This window comes from Acomys russatus, chromosome 5 (assembly GCF_903995435.1).
Source record: "Acomys russatus chromosome 5, mAcoRus1.1, whole genome shotgun sequence".
In the NCBI taxonomy this organism is placed as follows: Eukaryota; Metazoa; Chordata; class Mammalia; order Rodentia; family Muridae; genus Acomys; species Acomys russatus.
Genome location: NC_067141.1, coordinates 3,929,957 through 3,957,113, shown reverse-complemented (window position 1 = coordinate 3,957,113; position 27,157 = coordinate 3,929,957). Strand labels below are relative to the sequence as shown.

The following is a 27,157-nucleotide window of genomic DNA, read 5'->3' as shown; positions in this document are numbered from 1 at the left end:
TATATTCAGAATGTTATACTGAGAAGCACCCTGTCTCAAACAAGCGCATGTGTTACAATCCCACCCGTGCCGCTCATAAGGCTACTTGCCCATCTGAAGAGTGTCCTCTGGGTGTAACTCCATGATGGGTCTGAATAGAAGCGGCTTGTTCCTACAGGAAGATGGCAAAGAGTGGGAAAGAGAGTCAATCAGCACATGAGTGCATTCACTGACAATGCCGACGTCTCCACAGACTGTGTACACACTTAGTACCCCGTATCTAATACTTATGACCAGATTTGGGATGGCTGTGAGTCTGCAGTACTTGCAGACTTTACCATCACACTTCCCTAACTGGACACGATGCTGGAAAAGGTTGATTCAGGAGCATTTTTACTCCAGATTTTGGACAAGGAGGACTGATGTATTGCTAATGTGCAGAACGAGGGCCATGTGAGAAGTCTTTCAATCTCCCTACATTTGACCCTGCAACCCACACTGGCTGCAGATTAGGGCTGCTCTGCATTTGGTATTCAAATCACATACTGGCCACAAAGTAATTCAATTTAAAAATAGCTAAAAGTAGTCTAACACAAAATGTTCCAAGATTTTCCAGATACCTCCAGTTTCTTGCTTATTCTCAAACAAAACTGCGCCTTCCGGCCCTGGCTCCTCTTTGCCACACAGGCGCAAGGGACTGACCTTGACATTTATACAGTAACAGGCAGAGATCAGAAAACCACTCAGCTACACGCAGCTGAGACCTGGCTTTCTTTCCAGGAAACCATCTTGAGCTTCACGTAGGGCCTGTTCACTCCCACTTCACCCGGAGTGCTAATGAGCTCAGAACTATACAGTTCCAAGGCATTGTTCAACGTCTTAAAAGCCTATTTAATATAAAATGTATTTAATGTTTAGAAAAACAGGAGAACTCATAGCATAGGCCCCAGAAAAGCTTGGAAAAAAAAAAAAAAACAAAACCTCTCAATGCATAGGGACGTAGTAGCTCTAAAGAATAAGGGAAGTTCTACTGTATATGGAATTTAAAATATATAAGCTTTTGTTTAAATAACTACTTATAGTGGGGCAGGGGTGTTAAAAAACAAAGGAGCCCTAAAAGAGGGCTTTCAGATCAGGGTTGGATCTTAGCTCTGCCCCGAGCAAGTCAATGTCTCTGCGCAGCAGAAGAGTCATCATCTCCACAGAGGGTTCTGAGCACTCAGTTGCCAAGTCTACTTGAGGAGTGAGCCATCCAAAAAGCACTCAAGGCAGCAAGATGCAAAGAAAAGTGCATCATCTACAGCTCTGCAAGGCCCTCAGAACAGCTGGCACGGCATTCAAACCAAGAAAGAAATTACGGCATTAATTTGGGGCCAGGCTTCTGTCTATACCCCAGGATAAATCAGGAATCAAAATATGTAAGAACTGCCAGGCATGGTGGTGCAAGCCTGTAATCCCAGCACTTGGAAGAGAAAGGCAGGCAGATGTCTGAGTTCGGGGCCAACCTGATCTAAAAAGCGAATCCAGGACAACCAAGGCTATGTAGAGAAACCCTGTCTTGAAAATAAAAAATAAAAAACAAAACAAACAAACAAAAAAATACATAAGAACTCAGAGTGCTTGACTATGCTGTGCATTGGGCTATTTTCAGTTTCCCGAGAAGTCCCATCACTGAGTAAGGAGGTCATGCAGGAGGGACACTGAATGTTCAAGACTGCACAGCATGCAGGACTGATAGTGCCAGAGCAAGAGAGGGAAGTGAAAGGCATCGCCCTCCACTGAGGTCTCTCACATTCAACCTGATACACCAAAGGTTGATTGAGTGTCCACCTACTGGCATCCTGTCCCCCAACAAAGCCACACTTACTTGATGGTATGCAGCTTTCTCGTGACTATCATTGGAAAGTCGACTTCAAAGTATTTATTTGGGAGAAGACCTTCATCCTGGAGAAAAGCACACAGAACCATTCCTTAGCTCACACAGTCACTGCATGCAGCAAGCACTAAGCACACCTAACCACAATGGGCGCTTAAGGACTGGGTCAGGAGACTCAGGGTCAGAAGTGTGTTACTTGTTTTTATTTGTGTGTACGAATGCTTGCCTGAGTGTATGTCTGTGCAACATGTGTGTACCTGCTGCCTGCAAAGGTCATTAAATCCTGTGGTATTAAAGACGGTTATGAACAGCCACATGGGTGCTGAGAACTGAACTTGGGTCCTCTGCAAGAACAAGTGCTCTTAATTGGTAAGCCATCTCTTCAGGCCAGAAGGCACTTTTCAAATTTCTATGTCACGATAAGAATGTATCTGAGAGGAGCAAGAATGAATAGAGAAGCTGGGAACAGCTCAGTCACTGAGGTGCTTGTCATACAAGTGTGAGAACCTAAAGTTTAATCCCTAAGACTCATATAAGAATACAAAGCATGGTGGTGTGGCTTTGCAATCCCAGTACCAGAAGGCAAAAACAGGAGGGCCCCTGCAGCTGATTGGCCAGTTAGGCAAGCCTAATTGTTGAGCTCTAAGCCAATGAGAAACCCTGTCTCAAAGGAGGGGAGATAGTGTTCCTAAGGATGACACCCAAGGTTGTCCTTTGGCCTCCATATGTGTTTATATACATATGCATGAACATACGTGCACACCTCACCACAAAAACACACACAACACACACATGCATGAAAAAGGAATAGCTGCATGAAAAGCTAAGAGGTGTCTGTTTTTCCGGGTAAAGTCTAGAAGAGCTTGAAGGTGGGCTAGTGGGAGAGAAGCAGTGAGTTGTCACAACACAGTACACACAGTGTTCTTCCAAAAGCACTTGAAACCATTAGTCAATGCAGAATTTGTAGTGACTAGCATTTTAGAGATTCATTTAGAACCAAACAGCTAGCTGGGCAGTGGTGGCACTCGCCTTTAATCCCAGTACCTGAGTCCCAAGACAGCCAAGGTTATACAAAGAAACTCTGTCTCAAAAACAAATAGGGGCTAGAGAGATGGCTCAGTGGTAAAGAGTACTCGCTGTTCTTCCAAAGGTCCTGAGTTCAATTCCCAGCACCCACATGGTGGCTCACAACCATCTGTAATGTGATCTGATGCCCTCTTCTGGTGTGCAAGCATCCATGAGGCAGAACACTTGTATATGTAATAAATAAACAAGTCTTAAAAAAAAAAAACAAATAAACAAACAAAACAAAAATGAATGAGTGAGTGAGTGAGTGAATGAATAGATAGAATTAAACAGCTACTATGTGGAGGTGTCATCACATGCACAGGGTTAGGATCATTTTCTTGGTGTTATAACTAAGGCTGGTGAAAACTGGGACCTGGACCCCAGCTCCACCATTTATCTGAATGGCTAAGAGGTCATCACTTTAAAAGTGAAGACAGCAGCTGAAGAGAGGCCTCAGTGGTTAAAAGCAATGATGGTCTTTCCAGAGGACCCAGGTTCGATTCCCAGCATGTGTAACTCCTGTAACTCCAGTTCCAGGAGATCTGATGTCCTCTTCTGGCCCCTGAGGTTATCCAGGCATGTGCATGGTACACAGACACACACGTAGGCCATACAAATATAACCAAAAACCTTTTTACAGTGAAGACAATGCTACCGCTCATGTGGTGGAAGGGTAAATGAGTTAATCCATGAAGGGCACCATGGGAAGGGCCTGATGGTAGTAAAGTCTATGCCTGTGCCTTTATTATTTATAAACACAGGTAGAAGTGCAGCTCAGGATCCAACACTAATTTCTCACTATGAACTACTGTGTGTGCACACCCACCCAGACAGCTCCACTCCTTTCTTCTGCTTTTCTTGGCACAGTAGGTGGCTATACCCCATCCAAACTACTACTGCTGTTCACCCTTGCTTTTCTCCGTCCTCATGGTGCTCCAAGCACTCCCTCACTCTACCCTGCTGACTGCTTTCAACCTGCCCGTTCCTCCTCAGCCGTCACCTGTCACCCTGACTACAACAACACAGCTCCCTGGTCTTTCTGCTGCACACTACGTTACCCCCAGCAGCTCTTCACAGTGAGATATAGCAGGAAGCAAGGCCCAGCCTTTCTCCTTAGTGCTCATGGCATCCACACTTACAGTTCAGAAACACAGACCTGTCTGTATATTGTAAAGAAGTGCAAGAGACCACTGACATCCTGAATCTGGTGGTGGCTTCGCAGGTGCCAGACGCAGTAAGGGAAAGGAGAATCTGGGGCAGGGACTCCTTTCTGCCTTGAGCAACTGCAAACACGAGAGCAATCATGGAAACCATTATAAGAGATGAAGACCAGGTGTGGAGGTGTAGACGAATGAGGGACCAGATACAGCAAGGACAACCTGTTGGGGACAGAGCCACCAAAACTGCATGCTGGCAGGAAAGGAACCCCTTCCGTCTCCCAGCATGGAGTTGGCTCCTCTGCTGGAATCCCACGCCTGGGGCTTCCTGCACAAGGGAGGGAGGGAGGACCCTGACAACCTTGGCTCCGGAACCGCAGCTGCCCACTGGTTTGTGCTCTGCAAAGCTGGGCTGTGGAGAAGCAACTTGAAGACACTTGAAGGATGTGTTCAGGGTTAGGGTTACAGAACACAAGAGCACGTTTATAAGAAATCCTAAAGACTGTTGATGATGTACATACAACTGCTAGGAAGGGAAGAACTGTACTCGAAGCCGGAGCTGCAGCTCAGCGCTTGCCTAACATGCAAGAAGCCCTGGGGTCCATCCCCAGCACCACAAAACAAAACCACTTTACTCAAAGGATACAAGTCAGGTCACCTGCAACTCCAACAGACAACAATGAAAGCAAACACATAAGGCCAACGCTGTCCTTCTTCTCCCACAGGAACGGGGTGTCCTTTTTCAAGAGCTAGTGTAGCCACTTCCTCTCCTGAGGCTCCTAGCATCCTTCCCAGTTGAGGGGGAAACACTTGTGGCAAGTCATACTTCAATCACTGATGTTCCGATTCTCTGGGCCATGAAACCACAAGCCAAACGAGCTCCCAGTTAGCCAGGTGTGGTGACACACGCCTTTAATCCCAGCACTTGAGAGGCAGAGGCAGGCGGATCGATGTGAGTTCAAGGTCAGCCTGGTCTAAAAAGCAACTCCAAGACAGCCAAGGATACACAGAAACCTTGTCTTGAAAAACCTAAAAACAACAACAAAAAAGAGCTCCCGGTTAATGAGCCGGTACAGAAGGCCCCGAGGCTGGGTCGGGCTTCTATAGGTTGGCCCGGAAGAACATCACCGAGATGCAGAGAGAAACCACCACTTCACACACTGCCAAAGTCAATGCTGCTTCCTTCCACAGGACTCAAGAGATATCAAGAAGCTGAGGTGCCTTAAAGGGCTTCCCCTTTCATGTGTTATTCCTTCTGTGAAGTCCCAGCCTTCCTGACTCTTGGAAAGCCCAGCTATACAAAGGATCTTGGGCCTGAGATCACCCAGGAGCAGAAAGCCCATACTAGTAGCGTCCCCTCTGCAGACACAGCCTTTCTAACTGGAAGGCATGGGACATGGTAAGAGCGGGATAGACTCTTCCTATGCTTTTATGGAAAGACATGTCTCTAAAGTATAGATTTGTATTTTTTTCTGCAAAGAGCCAGAAAACAATTTAACCTTTACAGGCCAGATGGTCTCTGTTATAACTAGTTAACTGTGTTGCTATCTTACTCATATGGCTGCTAAATATGGACAATATACAAACAAACGGAAGTGACTGTGTTCCAATGACGCTTTATTTACAAAACAGGTGGTAGGCCAGACTTAGCCAGTAGCTTACAGTTGGCAGCTCATGCTGTGAAAGAGGAAACAGGGAGTGAGAGCGACAGCTCCAAGGCTAAGAGCACTGGCTGCTCTTCCTGCAGACCATGGGTTTAACTCCCAGTACCCACAGAGCAGCTCACAAACATCTGTAACCCCAGTTGCAGGGGACCTGATGCTCTCCTGTGCCTTCCGTGGATACCAGGCATGCATTTGGTTCACAAACATACATACGGGCAAAACACCCATAACAAAAAATTAACTTAAAAAAACAAACAAACAAGGAAAATATCTACAATACCCTTAAAAAGGAAATTTGGATTTAAGAAAAAAAATGCTTTGCTGGGTACGGTGATGCATTCCTGTAATCCCAGCACTCAGGGAGGCAGAGGCAGGCAGATCACTGTGAGTTCAAGGACAGCTTGGTCTACAAAGTGAGTCCAGGACAGCGAAGGCTACATAGAGAAACCCTGACTAGAAGGAGGAAAAAAGAAGGAGGAGGAGGAGGAGGAGGAGGAGGAGGAGAAAAAGTGCTTCAGACCAACATGATTATCAATAAAAATATGAAATTTTCACAAAGGACTTTCAAACTTTCTGGCATTTTCCTTACTATTTGACAGGCAATTTTTCTTCTTAGAAGAGGTAAACTTTGTTCACAAATTAAAAATCCCAGATTTAGTAATTACCAACTTATTTACAAGAAGGGGAAAGAAAGCACCCCAGGTGATAAATGAATCTCGGGCCCAGTGGAGGGATCTCTCAACAGCAACACCCTTACACAATATACACTCAAGTTCCTTTTAGCGACCATGCCACTCTCTGCCGCAAAGACAAAAGACGTCTCCCGAAAGGCCTCCCCGGGCCCCCACAGCACTGTGTGTAAACAAGGGCTTCAGTTCACTGCACGTGTGCCCGATCCGAAAGCCACTAGTTCTTGGCGCCCACAAGACGCTGCCCCGCCTCTCTTCCTCCACCTGTGAACACCCCTCGCAGCACTCTCACACTAATGCTCTGCCACATAAAAGTTTTCATAAATGCCAGTTATCTTATCTCCGAGAAGAATGCAGAAGCAAAAGAGAACACCAAGATCACACTGGGGACACTGGCTTCTCACGTAAAACAAAAGCTGGGAGCTTTGATGACCAGAGTCCTTATCAGGTGACCTGATTAGGGGCCAAAGATCTACCAAGCAGGTCGAGTTATGCACATACATTATTTATCTTATTCTGCACGTACAAGCAATGTGGGGAACTGTACACACCCATGACTGCACATGACGGACCTCTCAGAAAAGTCAGGAAACCTGCACAAACCTACAGAAGGAGCGTGGAACATAGAGGACGCGTAACAGTGAAAACCAGGCTGAGCAGTCAAGGCAGACACCGGCAGAATTGCGTGCCTGCTATGCGTATGGTCGGACCTGCCTCTCTCCCCCTAACAGGGTAGCCAGAGGCCCACTTAGAGCCAACTACAACAGGCTTTACATCACATCCTGCTCGACTCACAAATCTCTGAATCTTACCCAGAATGACATTACATGATCTTAGTTACTATCAAAATTACAAATTTATATTTGTTCTCAGTGAGCCTAGTGGAAATTTTTTCCTTCCCAATGTAAATCAACACATACAGAATAAAACATATGAATTTTTAGCATGATTTTTAATTTAACAAATTTTAAAATAACAATTAGAAACAATCTAACTTAATGGGCCCTGGTGAAAGAAAACAAAGAGCTGAAAGTTATAGTAGAGGTGATTGTGGGACTCATGGGGCAGGCGGGATTGGATGAGACAGGCTACCATTAAACTACTTTTAATAGATTTCTTTAAAGTTTATATACATGTGTCTATGTATCTGTGTGCATGATCACTGTTAGCATGCACACACATGTGAAGTCAGAGGACATCTCAAGTGTCACTGCTCTCAGGTGTGGTCTACTTTTGTCTAAAACAGGACTTCTCATTGGCTTAGAAATCCCCCAGGCAGACAAGGCTCACCAGAGCCAAGAATGCCCAGGGGTCCTCCTGTCTCTGGCCCCTGCTCAGCTGGGGTCACAGTGCAAACTATTCTGTCCAGCTTGTTATGTGGATCCTGGGGGAAGAACTCAGGTCTCTGTGCTTCACCAGCTGAGACAGCCCCCTCTTTAAATGTATTTTGAAAACTTTAAACTAGATAGTCATCTTCAAATGGTTAAACTGGAGCGAATGTCACAGGAGAACCTTTAATTACCTTTAGCTTCCAGAAGGTGGTATCCATCCCAGCCCCAAGGTTGAGAACTTGACAATGACACTGTGTCTTCCGGAGAAAAGCTTTAATAAGCTGACTGACACCATGGACTCGAGCAAAATACCCTGAAAGACAGTTCAGAGAAACAAGCTGTCAGTCACTCAGGGACACACACATTATCCCACAAAGCCATCAGAGAACCAGGTGCCACAAGGGTTCCTGGCTCTGCAACACTCATCAGGAAATGTGCCTCAAGACCACAGGGAAGAACACCAAGTAAACTAGCATGGCCTTACCTCAGGACCCATGGTGTTTACATCTCTTTGCATTGCTCGCAGAGACTATCTGCAAGGATCCATTTCTAGGGGCCAAGATTTCACCCACAGATGAATTAAGATAAAGCGTGCTCAGTTTTCATTGGGGTAAAAAATGAACCATGTTTCTGCCTTGAGGAAATTACTTAAAAGCATATAAAAGTTGTTACTAAACACTGTAAAAAGGCACAAAGGGTTACCCTCACTTGGACAGATAGCTCAGAGCAAAAGGTACATGGTATTTTTGTTCTGCTCCGTGTTTTCTTGTGTTGTTTTTTGAGACAGGTTCTTATTGTGTAGCCCAGAGAGCTTCAAACTTACAATTTTCCTGCCTCAACCTTCAGAGTAGTGAAAATTCCAGGCATGCCCCATCACACTTGGCTTAAAAAGAGATTACATGTGTGTGTGTGCATATCTTTCAGTGCTAGGGATTGAACCCCTGAACTATTTGTACATGCTGAGCAAGCGCTCTATAAATGAGCCACATCTGCAGCCATTCACAGGTTCTTATAGGAGAATAAGACAATAAAAATTCAGTAACATCATTTTCTTCCCCTGAGACAGGGTTTCTTTGTGTAGCCTTGGGTGTCCTGGAACTTGCTCTGTAGACCAGGCTAGCCTCAAACTCAACAGTGATCAGCCTGCCTTTGCCTCCTGAGTGCTGAGATTAAAGGTGCGTACCACCACGCCCAGCCAGTAATACCATTTTTATGATCAGATTGAGATTAAAAAGGTTTTTAAAAATTTATTATGTATACAGTGCTCTGCCTGCATGTACACCTGCAGGCCAGAAGAGGGCATCAGATCACATTTTAGACGGGTGTGAGCCACCATGTGGTTTCTGGAAATTGAACTCAGGACCTCTGGGAGAGCAGTCAGTGCTCTTAACCTCTGAGCCATCTCTCCAGCCCAAGATTAAAAAGTTTTATAGCTTGGTAAGGACACTGGTTACTAAGACCTTCCCTGTTCTTCATAAAGAGTACACTCTGGAAAAGCTCTCTCTGAATTAAACTGTAAAATCTCAGGCTCATGGTATTGCAATGGCGGGGAGGCAGATGAATACTTACCTCTGTTAATTTCGGGAGCCTTCCTCTCTTTAGACTGCCTTACAAGATGCTCAATGTATGGATCATGCCAGTAGCCAATGCTCACCGCAAACCTGGAAAAATTAAAAACATAAGAAGTGAGCAAAGATTTTCAGTCCTAGAGCCATTGTCAAGTTCCCAAGAACCAGGTTGGGGATCCAGAAGAAAATCACTGACTTGAAAGGGCCACTATATGCACAGGGACTGCCTCACAAGCCCTTTGACAAGGCCCACCCAACATCTTCACACTTACATGGCACAAGCCTACGTGTGTCCCACTTCAAGTATGTCCCATCTCTCTTCTTCATATTGCTAATTTCTTTCCCAAGACCCTAAGCAAAAATAACCTCATGTCACCCTTCGTACTGATTTGTGATCATCTGTTCACTAGGTAAACATTTGGGCCACTTATGTCAAGATTTTATCAGCTAGAACAGAAAGTTTCCTAACTGCTACCCTGAGTCTTCACACCTCCAGCCCCATGTTCCTTATTAACCAAGTCAAGACTTAAGTGTGTGTGCAGTACATCTCCAAGACACAGTTTAAGCCCCCAGAAACAGACACTTCATCTTCTCTTTGTATCTACCAATAAGACGTCTTTTCCTGTTTGTTTATGGTTTTGAGAAAACATATCCCGGCTGGTTTCAGTACGTGCATTCCTCCTGCTTCACCCTCCCAAGGGCTGAGGTCACCATAGGTGCTACCATGCTAAGTGACACAGCTGACTTCCGCCTTCCTACAGTACGTGTTATTTTCTGTACAGACTTGTCTCTCACTGATGCTTGCACATGTATGATAACATCAGGTGTTTAATACAGCATACAAAATATTAACGGCCAGGCCTTCTGCACGTGTCTACACAGTCAAAGCAAACAGCACACTTACAGTGAAGTTATTTAGTCTCTAAACAGTGCGTGAAGCTCAGTGGTAGACTCAATTACGGTGGTGCATACCTTTAACGCCAGCATTTGGGAGGCAAAGGCAGATGGATCTCTGAGAGTTTGAGGCCAACTTGATTTATGTAGTGAGTTCCAGGCCATCCTGGGCTACATAGTGAAATCCTGTCTCAGAAAGCAAAAGAAAACATCCTCAGTGAAGCCATTCTTGCCTAAGGTACTACGTTCAATCTCAGAACCACAAAATAAATAAAAACAAAAGAATTAAACAGTTATGGTGTTCAATGACATGTGACTCACCACAACCAAATTCAACTTGAACAGTATACAAATCTTCATTTTTTTCCATATGAAAGAGAATAAAATGGAAAATACCACTCTATGTCACACGTGGGAAGGCGAAGACTGTTTCCCAGAAGTTTTGTGCTTATGTGTTGAGGGGCATGCAGTGTGCTGTCTTCTCACTGTGGTGGTTATCTGACAGTTTTCAGGGGAATCTCATGGTGCCATCTAGTGGCATATGGCATATTTTCCGTTGAAGAATAGTTCTTTCTTATCCTTACCACAGGGAAGGAAGGGGGAGTGTTCTCAACCATTTGACCAGACACAGCTGGTCAAACACTAGGGTTTTTCAACACATGGTAAGTGAGGAAGGAAAAGAAGGCTGCTTGAACGAAAAGGATGAGCATCAAATTCTGGGATTTACAGGCCATCCACTCGAGATTAACTAAACAAACTGGTGTATTTACACAAAGAAATGCTAACGGGTCTCCAATGCATACAATCCATGAGTTTGGGGGCAGGGGGCTATAAGGAAAAGTGCCATTGTACTCTCCAAGGTTTCTTCCAAGCCTGACTCTCTCTCTGTGAGTCTGAATGTTGGCTTTCATCTAACTTGGATCAGAGGCATCAAATGTAGTTTCAAACAGCAATTCAGGTCCCTTACATTGGATATTGAGAAAGGCGCCTGGGGGCTATGGATGCAGAGGCACAGCCACACCAGCAATTGTCTACTGTGTCTAACTGCACAGGTGATGGTAACACTTACTGACAGAGACCATGAGACACACAAAGGACAAACTGTGCCTGAGTGCAAAGGAGTAAAGTGCAAAGACCTGCAGGTCACAGAATCGAATGGCTGCCTTCTCCCTGAGACACACTTAAGCCTGACTATCAGATAAACCAAAAAGGCAAGGAATAGACCAGGAGAAATACCAGAAGCCTATTACAAAGCATTTAAATCCTCACAAGATAAAGAACTCTCATAAATTTGGGAGAAATATCCCCAAACTCCCGGGGAAAAAAATGGATAAAAAGACATATTTGGAGACAATTCACAAAAGAAACAAAACTAACATAAAAAAAAAAAAATTTCAGCCTTAATAATAATTCTTAAAGGCAAGATAAAAGCACAAATAGATTACTATTTCTCCCTTCAAATTGGCAACACAACTGTATTTCTGAGTAGACCTTGGGTTTAGAGAAGAAAGTTGGCACTCAAGCACTGCTACCAGGCTGTGACCAGGCACACCTGAGCCACAGGTGCTGTGCCAACAGGGATATGAAGCATGGGACACATACGTGCACAATGAGCCAACAATCCCACTTCAAGATTTTATCCTAAGAAAATGACCAAGAATTGGCACTTTGTGTTTTCCAAAAGAATAATGAATATAGCCAGGCAGTGGTGGCGCACACCTTTAATCCCAGCACTCGGGAGGCAGAGGCAGGTGGATCTCTGTGAGATCAAGGTCAGCCTGGTCTACAAAGTGAGTCCAAGACTACAGATTCACTACAGAGTCAAGAGAGAAACCCTGCTTCAAAAACCAAAAACAAACAAAGAAAAAACTCCAAAACAAAACAAAAAAGAACAATGAATATGAAAATTCCGCATGCAGGATGTCCCAACTGTGTTAGGAGCTAGCCCACAGGTACCCAAGACTGCCCCAGTAGATACCAAATGCTTGCAATGCTACTAGCAGCAGCTAACTTCACACCACCCATGATGCCAAGCACCAACTCTGCTGGCCAGTTCCACTATGCTCCCCCATGTACAAAACCCAGAACACTTCTCTGTACCCAACTTCCTGTTCAAAGCCCACATCCAAAGAGACAGTGATCCCAGACTCTGGCCCAGGCTGTATTTAACCCACCCTTGCTTTAATTTCCAAGCACTCACCCACTGCCTGCCCAACGCGGTGGCTTTTTGTTTGTCACAGCTGACATGCTGCCTTGTACTTTCTTCTAACATCTGTAATAAACTTACCTTTTGAGACATAACGTGCCTGCGTCCCACCTAAAACCACCTCACACTGTCCCAATGGAAAACACCAGTCCAGCCCAAGTCAAGAAATGTTTACTGACCACATCCAATTTGTCTGAATGTCAACTACAACAATGGGTCCTTCATCTAACAGGTACGAAAATCACTTCTAACAGGTTCTAAATCCCTCCTGCTCTGCCAGGCTGAGAATCAAGGCTGGTGCCTCGAGCGCCACTTGGGCCCTCCCCAAATGCTCACCGCCCTCATGCCAGGCACTACTGCAAATGCTGACACTCTCCTTGGAGGGTGCTGCTGCCTATAAGGTGCACAGCACACGCTGGGGAACTTCTTGGAATGTGGAGAACTCTGTGCGTGCGTGCGTGCGTGCGTGCGTGTGTGTGTGTGTGTGTGTGTGTGTGTGTGTGTGTGTGTGTAACACACATAATTTTTTGTTGTTGGTGGTGGTGGTGGTTTTTCAAGACAGGGTTTCTCTGTGTAATAGCCCTGGCTGTCCTAGAATCAGTTTGTAGACCAGGCTAACCTTGAACTCACAGCGATCCGCCTGCTCTGTCCCCCGAGTGCTGGGATAACAGGCCCAGCTAATACACATAATCTTGATTGCAAAGACTGTCCTTAGTACCAAACTTCAGTTTCAGTCCTGGGTGTGAACTGCATCCTGCCTGTGGTCTGCACAGCCTCTCACTGCCTCCACTTGTAACTTCTTGCTCTTCTTTACGTTTCATTTTCACTCCTACTTCCCATAGCCTGAGCATGCTCTTCTAGACTTACAAATGGAGAACAGAGGCAGTGCTGTCAGGGTCCTCGGGTGTACCTAACTGCATACGCACTTCCTGGGTCCTCGGGTGTACCTAACTGCATACACACTTCCTGGGTCCTCGGGTGTACCTAACTGCACACGCACTTACTGGGGTCTGAGGACACCTGCCAGATACAAGAAATGACACACCTCAGGAGACCCACCCCAAACGTGGGAGGTGCCATGGCACTGGCTGGGGGCCTGGATGGAATTCAAAGAGGAAAAGGAAAAGCTATGTGACCACCAGAGTTCCACCAGAGTTCCCCTCTCTGCTTCCTGGTCTGCCACAGCAGAACATTTCTCCTCCACCACAGGCTCCTGGCACCATGGTGTTTCTGCTTAGGCTCCTAGGGCAAAGAAATCATGGCACTTTCCTCCTTGAGTTAGCCACACCAGGCAATGTGACAAGGCGATGGAGAAGGAGCCCACATTCTGCTGAACAGTCAGTCAACAGAGAAACGGTACCAGCATCCACAGCAGAGGGCAATGGCAAGAGCTCAAGCAGGAAGGTCCCGTGGTGCGAGGTCTCCATGTTAGCAAACCATCACTCACTATGCCATGTAATGCTAAGACACTGTGATGGGCAGTCTCCACTGTCAGCCGGATGGGATGGCTGCAGAAGCCAGTCTCTGGGCACATCTGTAAAGGAGCTTCTAGACTCAGTTAGCTGAGGTGTGTGGGCAGCACCATCCCACGGGCTGGAAAGATGTATTTACTTATTACATATACAGTGCACTGCCTGCATGTATGCCTGCGAGCCAGAAGAGGGCACCAGATCTCATTATAGATGGCTGTGAGCCACTAAGTGGTTGCTAGGAATTGAACTCAGGACCTTTGGAAGAGCAGCCTGTGCTCTTAACCTCTGCGCCATCTCTCCAGCCCGGACTGGAGTTTTACACTGAATAAAAAGAAGTGAAGTTAGCGGTGTCCACCTCTCCCTGCTGTCTGCCTGGCTGTTGTGCAGACTGACTCATCTATCACGATGCCACTGTCCATTATGTTTACCGTAAGCTTTATAATTAAAGTCAGGGTAAAACAACAAGAAGCGTAAGCGCTCCAATTTTGCTATTTTCAAAACACTTTGGATATTTTTTCCAGCTCTTTTGTATTTCCGTATATATTTTAGAAATAACCTGCTATTCCTTCAACAACAACAACAAAAAGATGGACATGATTTTGATTGGACTACAATGACTATATATTACCTGAATAGAACTGAAATCTATTTTTTGTTTTCTTTTGTTTCTGAGGCGGGGACCCAGGCTGGCCCTAAACCCACTATGTAGCTGAAAATGGCCTAAAACTCCTGATCCTGCTGCCTCCGCTTCACACATGGTGTGACTGTGGTGTGCACAACCCCATACCTGGCTCAGAAATCTTAGTTGCACCCAACCTTCCAATGTGAGAAAGCACTTCTCTGTTTAAGCCTTTAATCTCACTCAGCAATGTTCTGCGCTTTTCTGTGTGGAAAGGTTTCACATCTCTCATCAGGCTTGCCCCTATGTTGTATGGTTGATCTTTTGTCCTGTCATGTATGATATTTGAATATTTTCTTTTCCTATGCATGTAGATGCATATACACACAATATGTTTGCCTGACACAAGATTCTACCTAGGATAAATATATAATGACCTCCAACAAATGAACAATAACATCAACAAAAACAGGCAAAAGATTTAAACACACTAGACAAAAGATGTAGAAATGGACAATAAACACACGAAAAGTGTTTGATTGTCATCAGTCATGAGCGAAATATAATTTAAGACCATAAGGAAAAGTGTTTCACATATACTGGCTTGCTACATGCGACAAAGATCTAGAGAGGTGAATTCTGGTGCATCAGTGGAGGGACTTGTGACCACCCAGACAGGAGGGAAATCAGTGTGGTGGTTTAAGATTAACCCACACAATGACTGGGTTCAACAATTAGAACGAATTAGTGATTAACTCCAAGTCACCAATAATGCAGTGGTGTGGCATGAAAAAAAGAAATAAAATTATTTCCCTTTGGAGTCATTTGATTTTTCCCCTCAACATAGGGTCTCTCTACGTAACCTTGGCTGTCCAGGACTCACTCTGTAGACCAGGCTGGCCTCGAACTCACAGTCATCCGCCTGCCTCTGCTTCCCAAGTCCCAAGAGCTAGGATTGAAGATGTGAGCCACCACACCCGCCTTCCTCTTGGATACATTTTAACCAAGTCCATATTTGAATTCTCTACTTTGTGTTCCCTGTGTCTTCTGTCCTCTGTCTGTCTGTTGGTGCCTGCCTGAAAGCCGTGTGTCTGTCCTCCACAAAGAGCTTTGTTCTGTGTTTACTGAGCAGCAAAGAAATCATCACGTGGAGAAGAAATGAGGTACTTAACAGAAATCTTTAACAGAGTTTTACAAGGGGTTAAGTCACTGGGTGCAACTGATCCAGCCTGACCAGATAACAAACCCTGTTTATCAGCCAGTGTCCACAGGTGGGTGCTTCCAGACATTATGGTAGATCTTAGGAAGTTGCTTTCAACTTGAGCATTTGCTGCTTTCAGCTAACGCCTCACATGCATTCCTCTGGGTCAGGGGAATGGAAGAGTAAATAACTTAAAATCGCAACTATGCATTAGCTAAGGTTGTAAAAGCTGATTTTACAGGCCTCCAAGGCAAGTAAGGCAAGTAAGGTTGACCGTTGCATTGTTCTCCTGAAGGCAGATTCCACCAACACCTGAGTCCAGTCTTACGTTTTAAGTGACCTCAAAGTGTATTATGAACTCTGGCTGTCAGATCCAGCAGAAGTTCCAGTCTCTTAGAATGTTAAGAGAGATTTTCAGAATATCACATTGCCACAGCTGGGCAACCACGAAACAAGAAGAATCTGAAAGAAATGGGAAACAGAAAAAAGAATGCTCACCAAAGCTTATTTACGATGGCCTATACAGGACCATCAGGAGATGAATGAACAAATCAGACAACAGAAACAGGAGTGAATGACTTCTGACCAAATATTCAGCCAGGCTACTGAGCCTGCTTCTGACTAAGCCTTAGCCATGGGCTGTAGAGATCTGAACAAACACTATTGCTAGCGGCTTAAGGACCCATCTCTAGGATGACCTAACCCACTTTACGGTCCCTGTCTAAGGAAATCTGAGGCTGCTAAACATGGTCACTGCTTGTTGCAGCCAACGCTGAACGGGCCCTATCGGTCTCCCAGCCTTTAGGGGAGGGTAAGAGCCTAACCTCACAAACACCAGCTAGCAAAATCAGAGAGGTTTTTCATGAGCTCACCCTGCCTTCTCAGAGCTTGTGAGTTTTCACTCCCTAGCCCCACTGTGCTCCTACACACTGCCCTGTTTCCTCATTCTTGCTTGAGAATGACCCTCAGCCAGTCATTTCTATTGAACAAGAAGTTCGGCTCAGTTCCTGCTGGACTGAGTCAGAATGCAGGAGCATTAAATCTACTTCATTAGCTGGGTCTGTGTACCTTTGATGATATGTACATGGATAAACCTCGAAGAATATTCAGAATACAAAACCATGCTGCAACACGTCTTTAATCCCAGCATGTCATTTTGGGGTCAGCCTGATCTACACAACAAGTTCCAGGCCAGTCGGGGCTACACAGTGAAACCCTATGTTAAGAAAGAAAGACACAGAATATGTACCATAAGATTCAATAAAGAATGTACAGGCCGGGCATGGTGGCGCACACCTTTAATCCCAGCACTTGGGAGGCAGAGGCAGGTGGATTGCTGTGAGTTCGAGGCCAGCCTGGTCTACAAAGTGAGTTTAGGACAGCCAAAGCTACACAGAGAAACCTTGTCTCGAAAAACCAAAAAAAAAAAAAAAGTACAAGAATAGTCAAATTTAGGGCTGGGGCTATAGCTCTTATCTCCCTGATGATGGCACATGCCTTAAATCTAGCACTCTGAGGTAGGTGGATCTCTGTGAGTTCAAGGCTAGCATGGTCTACATAAAAAGTTCAGGACAGCCAGGACTACATGGAGAGACCCTGTTTCAAAACAACAACAGTAGGCTTCCCCCAGAAGACACTACTCCAGCTGGGCGTGGTGGCACACACCTTTAGTCTCAACATTCAGGGAGGCAGAGGCAGGTGGATCTCTGTGAGTAAGGCCAGCCTGGTCTACAAGGGTGGAGGGGGGCAGGTCAGCCAGAGCTACACAGAGAAATCCTGTCTTGAAAAGTCAGAAACCCCCAAAAAATAAAAAAGAAAAAAGAAAAAAGAAAAAGAAAAGCCAGAAACCCAAATCCAGAAGGAAGAGGAAGAAGAGGAGGAAGAGGGGGAAGAAGGGAAGGAGGAGGGGGAGGAGGAAGAGAAACTGCTCCTGGGGCTCAAGGCACCGATCTCTGTCTGCATCTGCTTTTACTTTTCCTTCCTAAAGCGCATCCAGTCAAATGAACTAGGAGAATTTTATAAATTCTCCTTATCCTGAGTAACAACGGACGGGCCCCTGGATAATAATATACAATTAAGTACCTTTTAAGTCAATTATTTCAGGCATCAGAATGAACAAAAGCAATTTCAACTGCAAAACAAGGTGGACACACAGCACTGCTGTGTTATACTACATGTAGAGAAATGCAGTATATGCCATAAAGTGTGGTTCAAATCAGCACAGTCAATATACAGGCGTAAAATTAACACTGCAACCTTATGACATATATAACATAACCTTACTTCAAAGCATAAAAACAAAAAGCACCAAAATGCTAAAAGAAACTGTTAGAATAAATAGGAATGGTCTTCCCAAGGATTACCAGAAAGTGAAGACTGCTCTGGGGAGGTGGCACACTTGATAAAGTGCCTGCCATACACAACAGGACCTGAGTTGAGACCCCCAGAGCCCATGTAGAAAGTCAGGCCCAGTGGAGCATGCCTGTAACCCCACCACCGGTAGGGCAGAGACAGGTGGATCCCTGACACTCATTGGCCAGAGTTTAACTGACCAGTGGGTTCCAGATTACATGAGATCCTGTCTCAAAAAATAAAGATGGAGAGTGGTCAAGGAAAGATACCTGCTCTGCATGCTTCCGTGTGTGCACTGGCACGCACACGCACACGTACATGCCTAACAAGTGTCAGGCACAGCAGCATAAACACTGACAACTTCCATTACTATAAAATGTACCAAACTAATTTAACTAAAAGACATATACCAGCCTTTCAGAAAATACTTCATTGAATACAGAAGGAAAATTAAATCCTTGGTGTTCAAAGACCTTACAAATTAACAATTAAAATATAAATAATAATAAGGACGTAGCTCAATGCAGCAATAGCCTAGCATTAATCTAAAGTCCTGGGTTCAATCCCCAACACTGTGAAAACAAAGACAAATAAAACCAGAGAACAAGAAAAAGACAAGCTGGGGCTGGAGAGATGACTCAGCGGTTAGGAGCACTGACTGCTCTTCCAGAGGTCCTGAGTTCAATTCCCAGCAACCACATGGTGGCTCACAGCCATCTATAATGTGATCTGATGCCCTCCTCTGGCTTGCAGGTGTACCCGCAGGCAGAGCACTGTATATGTAATAAATAAATAAATAAATAAATAAATAAATAGATATTTTTATTTAAAAAGAAAGAAAAAGACAAGCCAATTAAGAAAATGAAATGAGTATACACATAAAACCCACCGTGAACATGGGCTGGAAAGATAGCTCAGAGGTTAAGAGCACAGTCTGCTCTTCCGAAGGTCCTGAGTTCAATTCCCAGCAACCACATGGTGGGCCACAAACATCTATAATGAAATCTGGTGCCCTCTTCTGGTGTGCAGGCAGAATACTTTATAAATATTAAATAAATAAATATAAAAAAAACCATGAAGAGATTAAAAATGATCATCCTGGGGCTGAATAGATGGCTCACAGCATTTGTTATTCTTGCAGAGGAGCTGGGTTCAATTCCTAGTACCCACACAATGGTTCACAACCATAACGCCAGCTCTATGAATCCAACACCCTCTTCTGATTTCTTTGGGCCAGACACACATGTGGTGCACATACACATGCAAGCCAAGATTCATACACATAAAATAAAATAAATCTTTAAAAAAAATGAACACCCTAAGTTATAACTATAAATTAAAATAAGAGCTATTATTCATTACAAATTAACAAGACAAATATTCTCTACCTGGCAGTTGATAAACGACTTAAGAAACTGAGAATAGTCCATAATTCATAACATGTTCACTTTGGATAGGAATACAAATTCATACCACCTCTTTCTGGATGATTCTGCCAACTTCACCCCAGGAACCTTTTACTGGAAAGCATATGGAAAAGTGGTGGTGACTACAATATAAATACTTAAAATTTATTTTCTCAGTAAGATTGTTTTGTCTACATATATTTCTATACAGCATATGTGTGCAGTATCCTGAAGGGCCATAGCGGAGCGTCGGATCCCCTGGAACTGGAGTGACAGGTGGTTGTGAGATGCCATGTGAGCACCTGAAACCTGAAGCCAGGCCCTCTTGAAGCCAGTGCTCCTCACTGATGAGCCATCCCCCAGATACACACTATGGCTTTAATGGCAACACTAGAGCAATTTTAATACAGGTAAAAGAATATGCCCAGAGCACAACACACAGCAGAGAATGAGGCAGACTGCTGCGAAACCACAGGCACACAACGTTCATTTTAAGGCGTGAAGGAAGAGAGGGCTCAGCACTGCCCTTTAAGAATTAAGCTTTTGGAACCGGTGAGACAGCTGACGTGCTTGCTGCCAAGTGTTAACAATCTGAGTTCAATCCCCAAGTAGAAAAAGAATGACTCCCAGAAATTATCCCCTGCCCTCTGCATGTGCTCGACTGTAGCAAGCATGTACACTCGCACATACAAGCAATGGTAATTGTAAAAGGGAAAAGAGAAGGCCTGGTGAGGGGCTCGCACTCCCAGCGGAGGCAGGAAGATCATAAACCTGAGGCCATCCGGGAAAACAGAGAGATAAACAAGTCAGAAAGAGGAAGGAAAGGGAAAAGAAGAAAGGAAGGGATGGCGAGGAGGAGGAAAGGAAATTGGAGGCAGGTGGGCGGGAACCTGGTGCAGCTCACTTCCTTCCTGGGCAAGTCTGGAAGCTCCTTTATCTTCCCTAGAATGGCCCACTTTCTTTCTTTTTTTTTTTTTTTTTTTTTTTTGGTTTTTTCGAGACAGGGTTTCTCTGTGTAGCCTTGGTTGTCCTGGACTCACTTTGTAGACCAGGCTGGCCTCGAACTCACAGCGATCCTCCTGCCTCTGCCTCCCGAGTGCTGGGATTAAAGGCGTGCGCCACCACGCCCGGCTGAATGGCCCACTTTCACAATGGTGTATTTTCTCTTGAAACGGAAAGTAGAACCTGCTTTGAAAGTATGTTAGATCAAAATCTTCACCTTGCTCTCTGGTGCACAGCTCTAAAGATGTAATCAGTGCACCAGAGAGAGGCCTGGGCCAAAGCCCTCAGGGCAAATCTAGCTTTGCCTGGAAGTGACCACATGGCCGGCTCCTGTGTCACTTGTGTTGAGAAATCACGAAGCTCTATAATTACCTCAAAGGAATGTCAGGCTTCCGAGTCCTGCTCTGGTTTTATAACACACTGACCACTCACACCGTAAACCAGGACTTCACTCATCAGGGATACAATCTTCAGCTCCACTTGGATTCAGCTTCTCATTTGACAAATACTCAGTGCGTGTCTACAACATGCATGTCTGCTCTGTGTTGAGTTTATTGTTCTCCTGGGAGATACAAACATTGAGCAATTAATTGTTGAATTACGTTTGAGTGGCTGACTACAAAGGAGACACAGGGGGTGGCAAACAGTGAACAGAGGCTATAGGGAGCAGGTAAAGCACTGAGTGGATGTGTACTGCTGACATGGGCACAGCCATGTCATGGACTTTAACGCCTCAGACCTATGGCAATGGCAAGGCCTTCCCCGGGTCAGGAGTGGAGGACCTGCAAAGCCTTCTTGTCCTAATACAAATGTTGACAGCGTGTGCAGAAAGCGCCAGCCACTGCTTCCTCCTCTGGGGTGACTGCAGCCTGAGACTGCTCCCCTACAGAGATCAGCTAACTTGACCCCTTGCTCAGCAGTACACCGAGTTCCTGGGCTACTCTGCACCTCAGAAAGCACGGCCCATCCAATTCCACCTTTTTTGGTACATGTCTGTGCACCTGTCATTTCTTCATTCCCCCGTCACCCTACGCAGGTCAATCCAAAGCTGTGCGGGTCATACCATGTATCAGAGGCGTCTCTCTGTTTGAGGGCGCTCCATGGCACCTGAGCTAAGCCAAACATCCTGGAATCATCCCAAGAGTCCTCGGTCTCACCCACAGCCACTCCTCCATCCCAGAGCATCTGAATGTGATGGATTTGCCGTCCTGTCCCCATGACCATCCTGCCCTAAGTACCAACAGCTTCACTTAAGATATTCCTGGTAGTACTAGCCTTCCTCTCCCTGACTGCATCCTTGCCCTCCATCCTATGGCCCGCCAGGACAGCCAGAGCTGTCACACAGAGAAACCCTGCCTCAAAAGCCGAAACAAACAAACAGCCCACCCACCCAAATCAGGCTACCTCACTCCTCAGCTTGACGTCTTCTAACTCAGAAGAGAGAAGTTACATGAGGATTGGGAAGGTTGCCTCAGTGGCCTGGAGAACTTGCTGTTCTTCCAGGGGACCCAGGCTTGACTCCTATCAGTCACAACCATTTGTAACCCCAGTCCCCCAGGCTCCAGGGCCCACTTCCGACCTTGGTGGGAACCTGAGGTGTAAGTGGTACACACACACACACACACATACACACACACACACACACACGCAGCCAAAGCACTCATACATAAAATTTAAGTTACAAGAACCTGTCACACACAGACTCTTCTCTCTCTCAGTCACTCTGGCCAGCAGGTTACGCCCATCTCCGCTCTATTTTCTGCCTGGGATATCGGTTCCTCCTGTAGCTCCAGGGCTCCCTCCCTCATCTTCTGCAAGTGTTTTCTGAGGATTATCTTTTCAGTGGGGCTCTCTGGTTTTTCCCCTTCAAATCACATCTGGCATGACAGATGCGGCTTGCTTCCTGTCTGGTTTCTAAGAGCTCCGCTTGGTGTGTTCACTTCTCTACTGTCAGTCTAGAACACCACTTCCACAAATGAAGCAGGCACTCACTAAAGAATTCTGGGTGAAGGAATGTACAATTACCACACTGCATCAACTGAACTGAAACCAACGAGTGTGAAGCAGAGGGACCGGGATGCTCAGTGGCCCTGAGGAAGGAGAGCAGAGAGAAAGGCAGAGGAGGATGAAGTGAAGCTGGGGACCCATGTCAGAACAAGCAGGACCCTCCAAAACCGGGTAAGCCCACGTCAACAGGAAGCCACTCAGTCATGGAGGGACATGACCCAGACAGCCTTTTACAAACTTGTGACTTCACTATGACATACGGACTAGAAGAAAGAATGAGTGAGGAAGCCCCGAAGGCAGCCTAGTGTCTTACCTCTGGTCATACCGGACCTCGCCTAGCACTGAGAAACCAGAAGTAGAGCGGGAAGAAAGGAAGCAGATGCCAGAAACACTTCAGGAGGAAAAACAACAGATCTAGGCAACAGAACATATCCGCGGAAGACTTCTGAGATCACGTCTCCCTGTTTTACCTGTGACCTGATGACCAATGAGATCATGATGCTTAGAGTTGGAGCCCCAATATCACTGTTTCTACTCATGCCTGGCAGCCTCTGTGCGTCCTCCGCTGTGCAAGGGAGAGGCAGCCTTGCTCTCGAGGCCTTCACCTGAGGGCAGCTGGCTGGTACCCACAGTGAGGCCATGCTGTTTTCCTGCTGAGCGTAAACAACCTCAGAGAACACTAACACCAGGCGCTCTGCAGAATTGCAGGTGATACAACAGATGTGCCAGCTGCATTCTAAGACGGATTAAAAACAAGATCACCATCACAGTTTGCCTTCTATCTCTGCGATAAAACACCATGAACAGAAACAACCTAGGGAGGAAAGGGCTTATTTGCCTTACTTGTCCTGATCATAGTCCATCTTGAATAAAAATCAGGGCAGACGCCAAAGCAGACGCCCTGGAGGAACACTGCTTCCTGGCTAGCTAGCTCTCCATGGCTTGCTCAGCCAGTTTTCTAATGCGACTCAGGACCACCTGCCCCGGGGTAACACTGTCACTTGCTCACAGTGGGCTAAATCCTCCCATATCAATCATTAATCCAGAAAATGCCTCATAGATTTGCTTACAAGCCAATCTCATGGAGACAAAATCTCAGTTGAGGCTCCCTCTTTCCAGAAGACCTGAGCTTCTATCACCTACAAAAATACCAAACACCTCTCTCTCTCTCTCAGCCGACAGTGACTTCAATCCTTCCCTGACAAACCTAACATCCTGAATGTGCCTCCCCAGCAGAGCTGCCTAGCCGCACCTATTAGCACTTGATGCACAGAAAATCTTTTCTTCTTGGTGTTTTGAGACAGGGTTCCTCTGTGTAGTCTTGGCTGTCCTGGACTTGCTTTATAGACCAGGTTGGCCTTGAACTCACAGAGATTCACTTGCCCCTGCCTCCCCAAGTGCTGGGATTATAAGCATGAGCCACCGTGCCCCAGCTGTTAAGGCTCTTAAAGAGAGATGATTGCAGTTCCACTCCAAGGCCTCTGTGGCCCCTGATCAGCAGTATACTGGAGGGAGACAGGAGTCAAGTTTTTCACGGAATATGAAACTTACCAATTTTGCTGGACCAGTTGGTCAGTAAGCTCCAGGCACCCCCTTGTCACCACCACCCGGGCTGGAGTTACAGTTTCTTACATGGATGGTCCAGATACAAATTCATGTCCTCATGCTTGCACAGCGAGCGCTTTGTCAACTAAGCTATCTCCCCAGCCCCACCAACCCTACTTCAGAGACAAGAAAACTAAGAGAGGGGAAAAGGGGATTAGGAGATTGGAGAGATGGCTCAGTGGATAAGAACACTTTGTGAGGCCGGGCATGGTGGCGCACGCCTTTAATCCCAGCACTCGGGAGGCAGAGGAAGGCAGATCGCTGTGAGTTTGAGGCCAGCCTGGTCTACAAAGTGAGTCCAGGTTGGCCAAGGCTACACAGAGAAACCCTGTCTCGAAAAACCAAAACCAAACCAAAACAAACAAACAAACAAAAAAGAACACTTTGTGTACAAGCAGGAGGGCCTGAATCGGATCGCCAGCCCCCATGAAAAAGAAGATCATGGCTACACACACTGGTAACCCCAGAGCTGCAAGGGTGGGGGCAGGATGGTTGCTAAGATTGCTAAGGTTTGCTCCTTAGCCAGTCTAGCTGAAAAGGTGCCTCTCAGGTACAGTGAGAGGCCCTGTCTCATGGGAACAAGGGCGGATGTTAGAACAGGACACCCAGCATCCTCCTCTGGAGTCCACAGGGACATTCACCCACCCATGCATACATACTCCATGCATATACACACACACACACACACATTTTGTTTAAGTTAGGAACTTGCCAAAGTTTATACAGCTTGGGCAGAGTCTGGCTCCAGGATTGATGCTTTAAATCCATATGCTTAGTTTCTAAGACCCTACAGAAAGTGCAACACTCCCTCCAAAAGGTTGTATTCCCCCCACACCTTACTACCTCGCTGGCCCTGAGCCAATCCTATCTCCCGGGCATTGTCCTAACTGTTCTCCAACCCACACTCCTCCCTCGTTCGGAACACTGTCGAACTTCCTGGTTTCAGCCTTTTCTTGCCAGTTTAAACATCCCTGTGTAAAATTTAAACTCTAAGGACACTGTTGCATCTGCAAGAGCCCAACATTAAATCCTGAGTTTACTGCTCCTCCCAACTAGGCTGTGAGTCCAGTACGTCAACACCACATCAAGTATTCGTGGTCATTGAAACCCTGCCAGCTAGCTCAAGGTAAAGGCCTACCATAATGTCATGTCCCGGTAACTCTCTTGCAAGAATGAATTACTGAATGACACGCAAGCGTTGTGTTTCCTCCTGTACTAACAATGCCCCACCACCACCACCACCTGCTACCACTCCACAAACAGTGTGGCCTGTGTGTGGTACCCGACTCTACAAACACTGCAGGGTCCGGGCCCTGCAATCTACCCTTCATAGGCCTGAGTTTCAGGTGCACAAGGAGAAACCAGGACCAATTTCAACAGGATGTAACCTACAAAGCAAAGAAAATTTGCATTTCCAACCCATCAAAGCTGTAGTTAAATACTTACAACACACCATGTCTTTCCTGAAGGTCAAGAGCTAATAAGCTTTGCTCAGCGCCTTAACTCCCAGCTGTGGTACCCAGGTTCACGCACAGTAATTAAGATTTAAATGAACCCCTCCCAGGTGTGACGCGAGGGCCGCTCCAGGTGAGTGTGTCAGCTCCTTCCCAGTGCCCCGCTTGCCACCTAGGCCCGGGACCCCATCATCCATCCCGAACCCGCGTCCCCAGGCACCTCTTGCAGAGAGAGGCATCCTCACAGGTGCCGCGCACTCCCTCGTCGTCCAAGTCACAGTTTGACGCGCAGGAAGAGAACGAGGACTCCCTCGAGCTAGTGGCCATGTGCGTGGGATGTTCTGGGGTGCGGCACCCTCCAGGGACATGGAAACGGGGACGACGAGCAGTGGGAGAAGTGGCAAGAAACAGACAGACCAGAGCAGCAGGGTTAGGGCGCTGCTCAGTGACGCCGCCCCCGCGCGCCGCCCAGCCACCCTTCAGCTGATTGGTGCCCGGGCCATGACGTTAACTGGACCAAGCTACTAGCCCGGCCAGACCATTGGAGAGTTTTTTAGGCTCCGCCCGCACAACCCGGAAATTTCTATAGCGAGCCCGGACATGCTGGGAGAACCTCAATGCTTTCTGGGAAATGTAGTCTTAGTTGCTCTGAGTTTTTGCTCTCTTGTTAGTAACTTTTTTTGTTTGTTTTGTTTTTCGAGACAGGGTCTCTCTGTGTAGCCTTGGTTGTCGTGGACTCACTTTGTAGACCAGGCTGGCCTCGAACTCACAGCGATCCGCCTGCCTCTGCCTCCCGAGTGCTGGGATTAAAGGCGTGCGCCACCACGCCCGGTTTAGTGACTTTTATAAATATGGTCAACCAAGGGCTAAAGGGAGGTCAGGATTCTCACTGCGACGAAGGACAGAGAATCCATCCAAAAGAAACAAGTTTAAGTATTGCTTTTTGTCGCCGCTCTGTTATTCAACAATGTAACAAATTTAAGAGAGCTTTAACATTGCAAATGCCTTTAAGATGTTAGAGACTGGCCAGGTGCGGTGGCGCAGGGCTTTAATCCCAGCACTCGGGAGGCAGAGGCAGTGGAATCGCTGTGAGTTCGAGGCCAGCCTGGTCTACAAAGCGAGTCCAGGACAGCCAGGACTACTCAGAGAGACCCTGTCTTGAAAAACCGGAAAAAAAAAAAAAAAAAAGTTAGGTACTGGCTAGGGATGGAGCTCAGAGAGCTTGCCTCGGTAGGGTTCTCTGCAACTGTGGGAAAAAAGTTGTGAAAACAGAATGGCAGTCAGATTTCTGTTCAGGGCCAGCTTGGTCTACAAGTCGAGTTCAGGACAGCCAAGGCTACACAGAGAAAACCTGTCTCAAAACCGACCCCCCCCCCCAAAAAAAAAAAAGAAAGAAAGAAGAGAAAAGAAAAATAGAATGGAAAACTGGTTAACTGTGACAGTAAAGTACAGCTTGGGGGTTCAAAATTCCTTGACCTCATAATTTTTAAAAATGTCAATTTACCACAAATTAGAATTACCTACCCAGCACAGTGGGTAGCAGCTGCCAGAGCCACAAGACAGAGCTGGGTGCTCCTGAAACAACCTGGCCTCAGGTTAGAGCCAGA

The 27,157-nt window shown here is 46.2% G+C and overlaps 1 protein-coding gene across 1 annotated transcript in view; it reads right to left on the bottom strand.

Moving 5' to 3' along the window:
• The window catches only part of Lcmt1 (leucine carboxyl methyltransferase 1), a 50,389-nt gene extending 24,364 nt beyond the window's left edge, over window positions 1–26,025 (bottom strand). The window contains exons 1-5 of the mRNA XM_051147180.1: window positions 25,771–26,025; window positions 9,334–9,425; window positions 7,956–8,077; window positions 1,847–1,923; window positions 90–151 (exon numbers count right to left, since the gene is read on the bottom strand). Coding sequence (XP_051003137.1) covers window positions 90–151; window positions 1,847–1,923; window positions 7,956–8,077; window positions 9,334–9,425; window positions 25,771–25,877 — 460 coding nt within the window. The 5' untranslated portion in view covers window positions 25,878–26,025. The remainder of the gene's footprint in view (window positions 1–89; window positions 152–1,846; window positions 1,924–7,955; window positions 8,078–9,333; window positions 9,426–25,770) is intronic.
• Between the last annotated feature and the right edge of the window lie 1,132 nt (window positions 26,026–27,157).